General features: G+C 36.2%; 3 protein-coding genes and 1 non-coding gene across 4 annotated transcripts in view; 3 read left to right on the plus strand and 1 right to left on the minus strand.

The window, feature by feature from the left end:
- LOAG_18277 (ankyrin repeat-containing protein) overlaps positions 1-2,163 on the plus strand; it is a 4,445-nt gene extending 2,282 nt beyond the window's left edge. Inside the window, exons 6-9 of the mRNA XM_020450940.1 lie at positions 312-386; positions 547-661; positions 1,302-1,456; positions 1,596-2,163. Of these exons, the coding sequence (XP_020305327.1) occupies positions 312-386; positions 547-661; positions 1,302-1,456; positions 1,596-1,679 (429 nt within the window). The 3' untranslated portion in view covers positions 1,680-2,163. The remainder of the gene's footprint in view (positions 1-311; positions 387-546; positions 662-1,301; positions 1,457-1,595) is intronic.
- Positions 1,753-1,823, minus strand: LOAG_20075. Its single transcript has one exon. It is a non-coding gene; the product is annotated as a tRNA-Gly (tRNA).
- A 696-nt stretch (positions 2,164-2,859) lies between the features above and the next one.
- On the plus strand, positions 2,860-3,267 carry LOAG_10216 (hypothetical protein; the record flags this gene model as incomplete). Its single annotated transcript, XM_003145743.1, has 2 exons — positions 2,860-2,955; positions 3,088-3,267. 2 exons carry the CDS (start codon positions 2,860-2,862, stop codon positions 3,265-3,267), a joined length of 276 nt encoding a protein of 91 aa, XP_003145791.1.
- A 460-nt stretch (positions 3,268-3,727) lies between these two features.
- Positions 3,728-8,712, plus strand: LOAG_10217 (hypothetical protein; the record flags this gene model as incomplete). The annotated part of the gene is made up of 15 exons (XM_020448108.1): positions 3,728-3,976; positions 4,368-4,433; positions 4,616-4,687; positions 4,850-5,000; positions 5,084-5,291; positions 5,489-5,665; positions 5,874-5,977; positions 6,224-6,394; positions 6,715-6,855; positions 6,996-7,168; positions 7,372-7,507; positions 7,613-7,750; positions 7,860-8,166; positions 8,298-8,508; positions 8,689-8,712. Exons 1-15 carry the CDS (start codon positions 3,953-3,955, stop codon positions 8,710-8,712), a joined length of 2,103 nt encoding a protein of 700 aa, XP_020301719.1. The 5' UTR covers positions 3,728-3,952.
- Positions 8,713-8,902: the final 190 nt, after the last annotated feature.

The following is an 8,902-nucleotide window of genomic DNA, read 5'->3' on the forward strand; positions in this document are numbered from 1 at the left end:
TTCGTTTTTTTTTTTTTTTTTTGTGCTTGATTGATCATTGTCAAATAGTATTCTGATATACACCTTATTTGAAATTTAATCTCTTACTGTCGAAAGGCATCCAAGAGGAATGGGAAGGAGGATTAGTTACGTCCCTAATTACTGTGATGAAGGGATAGTTCGAAGCAATGAATCGGGTGTTTGTATATCGGATATTTTGATATTTGAAAATAGCAGTGTGGCCACGGATGTTCGGTAACTATTTGGAAATAACTTATAATTTTGCTATTGCTCCATATTTTTTTCTCCTTATTCTGTAATGACGTTTATAGGAGGCTATACAAATCGATGGTGACATTTTATTTCAAGTGTTGAAAGACAAGTCACACTTTAGTTATAGGCATTTGGTTCGTTTATTTTTTTCTTTCATTACTAGTAAGTTTTTGCAAAAAATTTTATGAGGAAATTTAGTTCATTTATTTTTTCTCATATTATTAGTAAATTTTTACACGGAATTTTTGTAAGAAAATATAAAAAGAAAAATTTTTCACAATAATTTTTTTGAAGAAAAAACATCGCGTTGAACCAGTACTTTATATGGTTGAATGGTTTATGTGTATTTTTTGCCGAACTCTTCCGTGGCCGACAGTACTTCGAGTATGGGATATGTTCTTTTGTGAAGGTTATCGTATGAATACTAACTTTATTTTTGTATAACGAATATTGGAATGCGTGCAAGAAGTGAATGAAAGTTACTGCTGTATATGTTTAGCACTTGATTAGTATTTCAGAATAGCAAAGATAAGTTTAGATATTGAGAAATACTCACATTCACATAAATAGGGCTATTTCAGTACTGTCTTATGATTCACAGTACCTTTTTAATGCGTCTAACAAATACTTAACCCATTATTGTGGCTGCAGAGTTCGAGTTGCAAGTATGCTGAAATGAAAATATAACTAATTTTTAGCAGTTGTTGCATTGTTGATGAACAGCACGCTGTGTCGTTTATGGTTTATTTTGCAAACTGTAGAAGCATGTTCAGCACAACTTTTAATTTCGAATTTATTTATTGTTTATGAAAAACTGCCTTTCCTTACTCCTGCAGTCAACAATTAGTAAAGGCATATATTTATTCTGACTATTTTCATCCTTCACTCGCTTAAGGCCATTATACATCTGAATAATGGTCAAAAGAATATGTATTAGTGAATCAATCGAACAAAATAATTTGATAGCATCCAAGGTCTTTATAAGACTATATATCAATACGCAATAGTGAGTAAGATGACCACTTGCAATGAACTGTGTGAAATTTCAGGCGTTAAGGTATTGTTCAAGATAGCAGTGGTTTTGTTTCGTTACGGTCTCCGTACGAATGACCAGCTTAGAGAATTTAACGACTTTCATTCGATTGTGACACGGCTGAAAAATCTTCCTAAAACAATAATGACTGAAGATTTTCTTATCCAAAAGGTATTCGAAAAGCATTGGTTCAAGCAGTCTTTATGTAGTTTTAGAGGAAGGAAGTCCACATGTTCCATAATTCATTCATTCCTTTTGATCAGTTTTTTTTTCAGAGATTCCGAATTTCTTAAACAAAAGTGGGTTTCAGGTCATTGATCTTGACTTGGATGATGTTGAATTGGAAAAGATCCATTGCAGAACTCTGAAAACTCGACAGCTGCGGCTGAATTAAATATGTGTAGATGATAACCCTTTATCTAATGATGTGGGAATTATGAAGTGCGGAACTGGAGAAAAAGAGGCACTGCATCGGCCGGGAATCGAACCCGGGCCGCCCGCGTGGCAGGCGAGCATTCTACCACTGAACCACCGATGCTACAGATACTTCTGTCTATAATTGTATGGAACAGTTTATGTCAGTTTTGAAGTAGAATGTTCTCAACATTGTTGTAATGTTTGTGGTAATTGAATGTTTCTATAGTGCGAGAAATGTTTTGCACCACTCCAGTCTATTTCAGGATGCTTCCCAGTTTAGGCGTTTCCTTAAAAAGATGAAAGTTTCACGTGTCAAGTTTCACTTGTCACTTCTATTAAATGTTGGATTCCATTTATCCATTTTATTGAAATCTAGTTCTAGCTATTTCTTAATTATTGTTCCCATCAGATCGTCTCGTCTTATTAATATGCCTTGAGTTAGGTCTAGGGGATACTATGGTGGTTTTCGTGAAATTTATTCCACCACATAGTATGGTGAGATTATGGTTAACGAGTAAGCACCATTAGGTCATTTCAGTGCCGTGAGGATTATGTCATTTGTAGTTTGGTCAGAGGTGATCAATTCCCGAATATATGAGTCAATTCATTAAATATGAATCAATTCACTTTTATTTATGATATTGCACATTCTAAAGGGGATATGATCTAAGAGTTCTTCTCTTTCATTCGTATTAGACGATACGAAAGAATACAGCATAACATAGGAAATAATAACTGGTACAGAAGAAGGCAATGGTACAATTAGTAATTTATGTGCTTGAATTTTGCATCTTACCACTGTTTGTGCACTAATCGTTGATTTGTATATTGCTTACACATATTCTATTCATGGTTATTATAATATATAACAATGTTATCGTCATATTTTGCATCATATCGTCGAGGAATGTTCCTTCTCCAATATTTCTTCCTTTTATTTTCCTTATTATTTGTAATACTTGCATTTAAATATTCAAAATTGCAATAATTTTGTTGTTAAAAAGTCACACCTCAACAAACAGATAGACCTTCTCATCTTATGAGTAATTCATAAAAATATAAAATGTCTCTTGAAAACTTGTTAGTTCTCATGCAGCTACTGGAACATTGATGTCGAAATGTCTTATAGATATTCCTGTATAATTCCGAGCGTTATGATGTCGCTTGTTTTTTGCGTTACTTATGGAATTGCAATGTTCCGCTATAACGCGCTAACAGAGTGCGGGAAGCGGCAAACATCGGATGCAATGCTGGTATATGAATAGAACATCGGCTAATGGGAAGAGTTGTTGCATAGGGGGGGGGGTGGAAAAAGGAAAGAGTGTAAGGATATTGGAGAGGCAGACAAGTGAGTAAAAGGTAATCAATTTTTGCGATTCTGTTAGAGGAAATTGGAGTTGAATGGATTGGACTGGACAGTGGGTGGAGTAAGGGTTATTGCATGGGGCAGTAACGTAATGGTCAGTTATGTCCACTTGCAACTCAATGTTAGTTCATGCGGTACTTTTTGCGGAAGAAGAAAGCTAATTCAAATGTATTTATGCGCTATGCGACAACTTTTTTGATCTAAAATTATTTCCTTTTGGTGTAACTTGGGTGTTAACAACGTATGTGTCACGTAAACGTATTGATTGGTTTGTAAGATTTTTAGATTCTTACCAAATTATTTAAATATTACAACTCCCTCTCCCTCTCTCTCTCCCTCTCTCTCTCAAACCTTTGTTTTTCTCTTGATATCTTCCACTTGAATTGAACTTCATTGGGGAAAGAAAGTGGACGGGTGAGACAAAGTGGAAGACAGATTGGTGTAAGGAAGAGAATGATATGAATTCAGTCCGTTGAATCCCTTGATTCCCATACGGGAAGATCAAATTGATAAAATTCAGAATGATTTATTCCAATAAATGATTTGTTCCAATACGAAATCTTTTAACCTAACATTTCATTCGAATTACTTCCTATATGTTAATAGAAACTCTTCAATGAAAGTTGTTGCGTAAAATAAACGACAACATTGGATTTGATCAATTTGTAGCTTGCGCAATTGGCTGATTAATTGATTAGATAACGCAATTTCATTTGGAAGCAACGATCGACGAGTGTGTGAGATAGTTACAACGGTAACGAGTTGAGTAATTCAAGACTGAAATCACGATTAGCTAGCTGATTGTGGCTTTATCTAAGGAGGAATATATTGCTGCTCTATTGACATAAATATATTTTAGTCGTTAAACGATAAGGATATACGTCATGCCTCACAAACTTCAAAGCGAGGTAAGACTTGTATTCCTTTATTGTTTTCTCCATCAAAATTTGTATTGACAAATTCACAGATTTGCATTTTTCACTGTTATTGGAATCAATTGTTATTACTATGACCATTTGCCAAAGCTATTCTTACGACGTTATGATTACAGTCTTTCACGATAAATTTTACTTTTATTTCATTTATCGATAGTACTAAATTCGTTATCCAATGATTAGTAGTAAGCTAATTATTCACGTTGTTTTACTTTTTTGTTATGAGTATGTCCTACAAATTTGGACAGTGCTGGGAGTTTTTTAAATCATCACCACATTTCTGGAAAAGTATTACAGCTGCACATGAAAATGTAGTAACAAGCAAAACTGGAAAAGTTCAAAATTAAGTTGCTTTGTTTTGTAGAATATGTATGAAGTACGGGGAGTTTATGCGAATCAGGAACTTCTGTTATTGATAACGAAGATGATTGTAAGTTATTTGAAAAGTCATATCTAATTTGATAATCGAGGTTTTGAGAAATATGTTATGCTCCTACTAACTGTTAATTGCCCTTTTCTCCCGGTTCGAAATTCATCGAAATCTCGTAAAAAAAGTGGAGAGATCAAAAATTATGTTAGCTGGCTAAAGTATAATTGTATGTTAAATTTTAGGGTAAGGAAGTACTGCTTGAAACCCGTGATGGATTGACATTTGAAGGAATATTTGCAGGTTGCTCTTCGAATGTGAGTATTTATCTTCATATTACAGCTATCACTATGTTTTTTGTATTGTGTTTGGGATGTTTGGGTGAGCTAAAACGATATATATAAAAGAAATGGAAAAAAGAAAACGATTAAGATGTTTAATTGTTAGCCATTTTGGTAACTGTATTTGATAATTTATAGTTCGATGTTGGCTTGAGATATGCGCATGAAGTGCTCACAGATGGTCAAAACTTGTTACCTCATAAAGATCAAGTCATCGAGAAACTTCAGATTGAAAGAGATTGTGTTTATAGTGTGGGAGCAAAATATCGGGACGAAAAAAGGATTGAAGGTTTTCTTTCAGTTTGACTGACGAGTTATACAGTTTTGTCGTAACATTAAAAAAATGCATTTAAAAGATGAAACAAATCCTAGGATTTGCTACGGATCGTGAATATGCGGATCAGAGCGGTTCTGTGGCAAATATGGAGCTACAGGTTTGGGAATCCGAAGATGATTTTGACAATGGTCTTCTATTAAACGATGATCAGGAAGATGGTTGGTCTGTTGAACAAATGTTTCAGGCGAATGATGTTCTGGGGGTCAAAAGCACATTTGATGAGAATATGCCCGAATATGCCACGTAATTTTTTATAATTTATTTTTTGGGAAATTTAACTATTCTGTGGACATAGTAAATATATATTGCAAAATCGCTTTGTCTCTGGGGATGATCATCTCTATACAAGACATCATTATCAGATTGATGGTTGGGTACTGCATATAAAAGTGCATGACATTTTTTTGTTTATGTGTCTAAATGGTCTCTTTAAATTTAAGGGCTGATGTGCAGGGTGACGCAGAAGATCTTAAGCGGGCGGAACGGATTGCACAAGAAATCAATAGCAGCAGCGCAAGCAGAGCACGCGCACAGCTGGAAAATGATGATGAAGAGCGTGATTTGGATAGGGAGACATCAGAATTGCAAATTCGTAGCCGGAAATCATCAAGCGCGGGGTAAAAATACTTCCGATGAAAATTTATTATTCATAGTAAAATAGAAATATACCAGCAGGAAAATTTTTCTCAGTGAGTACCACTCAACAAAATTTTTCTTGGTATGGTTTTGTAGTTATTCATTAGAAAATAGTTCTAGGTTATCCGCATTGTGTCCTGTTAAGAGCTCTTCGATAAAAAATGGATCTAATATCTATAATCCATTCAGACGTGGCAGCTATTCAGGGAATATTCGAGATAGAGGTGGCATAAACATAAACAGAGGGCCACCGAATGGTAGACGGTCGGAAGGTGTCCTAGGTACAGGAAGAGGTACGGCAGTCATTCATACGTATAAATATTTCAGTTTAATTTTGTTTGTGAGGTCACGAATGTATTCCTATGGAACAACTGACGAAAAATGTTTCAGAATAGGAAACTTCGTGCTTTCTGAATTTATGTGATTTGATGTGTTGTCCCAGTTAACATCTCAGTGTTCCTGTTCTTTTAATCTATTTTTTGCTTATTGACTAACCAAATTAGCAAAAGAACATTATAAAATGTGTGAAAAACTTCCAGGGCGTGGATCATATGGATCCGGTGGCGGCTCATCACGTTTATTTACAAATTCGTCAATGGGTCATGGAGTACGGCCTCAAAATTCAGTTGGATCAGGACCCACTTCACGTTATGCACCTAGTGGAATCTTGGAGCGACCGACGGCGCAGGAACTGCATCTGCAGTTTGGCCGTATGCTTCTTTTTATTTATCAGTTTTGTTTTAGATATTAGCTTAAATGCAAAATAAATCCCAAATAAGAATTATTTGTTCCCAAATAAGAATTCTGAATTTCGAAACTTCAAAAACCACTATGAAAGAAATTCAGAAATTTATTTTTATTTTTGGTGAATTTTCAATAGTGATGTGATACGTATATTCATCTTTTTGTTCAGTTGTTATTGACAATTGATTCATCTATTACAGTAAATTACCGCTAATTTTGTATGTTTTACTGCAAATCATCGATGAGTTTATCCATTCTCATATTCTGGCCTATCATTCCGTTGTAGAATGGGTCCGACGTGGTGAAAGTTCAGGCTCCTCTTCAACCACAGACAATATAAGAAGTGGGCGACGATCGGAACAAACTGGAAATAATAGAGTTTATGATCATCGTTTGGTGACCAGTCAACATGAAGGACAGCCTCCACGTGCTCTATTTATTTATTCATCCTTTGTTCACTTATTTATCAGTATTTTGACACAATTTGATTCAAGGAACGCTGCCAAGAAAAAGTCTGGTTTCTTTATATGCTATTATAAGAAGTTCGTAGATGTCCTACTTTTATAGGAGAGGAAAGTAAGAACTTGAATTGTTCGAGTACATCAAATGGTATGGGTAACGCTTCGCGACAGCAAGCATCAAAGCAAACAGAACGGGTCAGAAATTTAAAAGAATTTCATCAGAATTTCAACAGTACTTTCCAGCCATCTCATTCTGTGCATAACAGTACAGATGTTCAGGTCTGTTATCATAATTCACCGAGCGGAAATAAACCTTCCCAGCATAGTAATGGATTAACTAAATGATTTTGTCATGACACTGGATGCATGTTCAGCAAGACACAGTATTACTAGTGGATAGTAAATGTTCAAAGAGGTTGTGGGGATGTATGGACAATGAACAGAAGTAGCATGCTGTGTGTGTGATTTTGTGTCATTTTTAGCGTGCAAACACTGTGCAAGGAACAGTGACATCTACAGTAGCACCAAGGCCTATTAATAATGCTTGGAATAAGGGACCTCCTCCTGGCATGCGAGCTCCATCTTCATCGACGCAGATAGCCCCAAGTCATCATCCAGGTTCAGTTTTTTCTTAATCATTTTTACGTAGTTTTCCATTAAGATTGCTTTGTCCACATACGTTTTTATAAATGAAAGTCAAACTCAGGATTATCTGGATTGCAGAAATTTCATCTGCCAGAGATGTGGAAACATCAGTATCTGTGGCAGCAGCAGCGATATCGTGTCCACCATGTTCAGATCAACGATCACAGCAAGCAATCGTTAAGACTCGAGGATCTGCACAAACAACACTTACTTCTGGTGGCTGAATTAATTTCGTAGTAGCTATGAGATTTTTTTGGTTCCTGATTCTTGTCCGCTTTCCTGTTTTCCTCTCATAATTAAAATAAACTTTACAGTTTAATTTCAGGTCGCTCAGGGGCAGGACCAACAGATGTAACACTTACAGCAGTTCCCGAATGTCGTCCAAATAAGCCAACATCATCCACCGTTCCTGGATCCGATACGATATCGCCTAATATAGAAACGGGAGTTGTGGTTTTGGATACACAAACTGCGGCTACGCCTGTTACACCGCGGGAAATTCAACAAACCCGTCAGTTGTCTGCAGCAGCATCATCATCATCCATTGCACCTACAGATCCAACACCTAGTGCTGCAGTTGCTGATGCTGCAAAGACAACTGCAGCAAATTCTGTGACGGCTGCATCAGATGGGTAAGTTAATGCAATTTTCACGACACTGCTGCAACTGGTTGGCGAGGTTGTGCTGCCAATGGACTTCAGTTTATCAATGAATAATTGTTCTATTAAATCTGGACGGAACACTGATATTTGCCAGAGTTCAGGAAGCATTTCGTTTGGAATCCGGATGCACCGTCATTTGTACCCCGCAATTTAACGAATTGCCGCAACACTGAACCACAAAGTTATCGTCCAACGCTACATAGCGTTCGAACACCTCCCGCTGCGCCACTACCGCTTATGTCAACACACATCGCAGCACCGGGACAAATACAAGGTTTGGCTCTTGCCAATCCACAAGCTTTATCTGTTCAGGTAAACGTTTGCATTTTTTCGGACTATTATATAATTGTAGAATAACAAGGTTCGATTGTTTGCCAACAATGATTGATTGGCTATTTTAGTAAAAGCAGCATTTGGAATTCCACTGGACAAAATTGGTGACTCACAAAAGTTGTTACATCTCATATTTTTCATTAATTTAACAATTTAAAGGCTAATGGACATCTTCGGTTTTAGCTTGAAAGACTATTAAAAAAAATGAGGAAGGGTGGTAAACTGATGGTCGTTACTTAATAAAAGTAATTAATCTTCATTATTTTATAGAATGTGCCCTCAATTGCTCATGCTGGACCACCACAAATGTTCCCATATGCACATGCTAATGCATACGGTGCCGCCATGCCGCTTTATTACAACACACCAGTTG

This window comes from Loa loa, assembly GCF_000183805.2.
Source record: "Loa loa unplaced genomic scaffold supercont3.246, whole genome shotgun sequence".
Lineage (NCBI taxonomy): Eukaryota > Metazoa > Nematoda > Chromadorea > Rhabditida > Onchocercidae > Loa > Loa loa.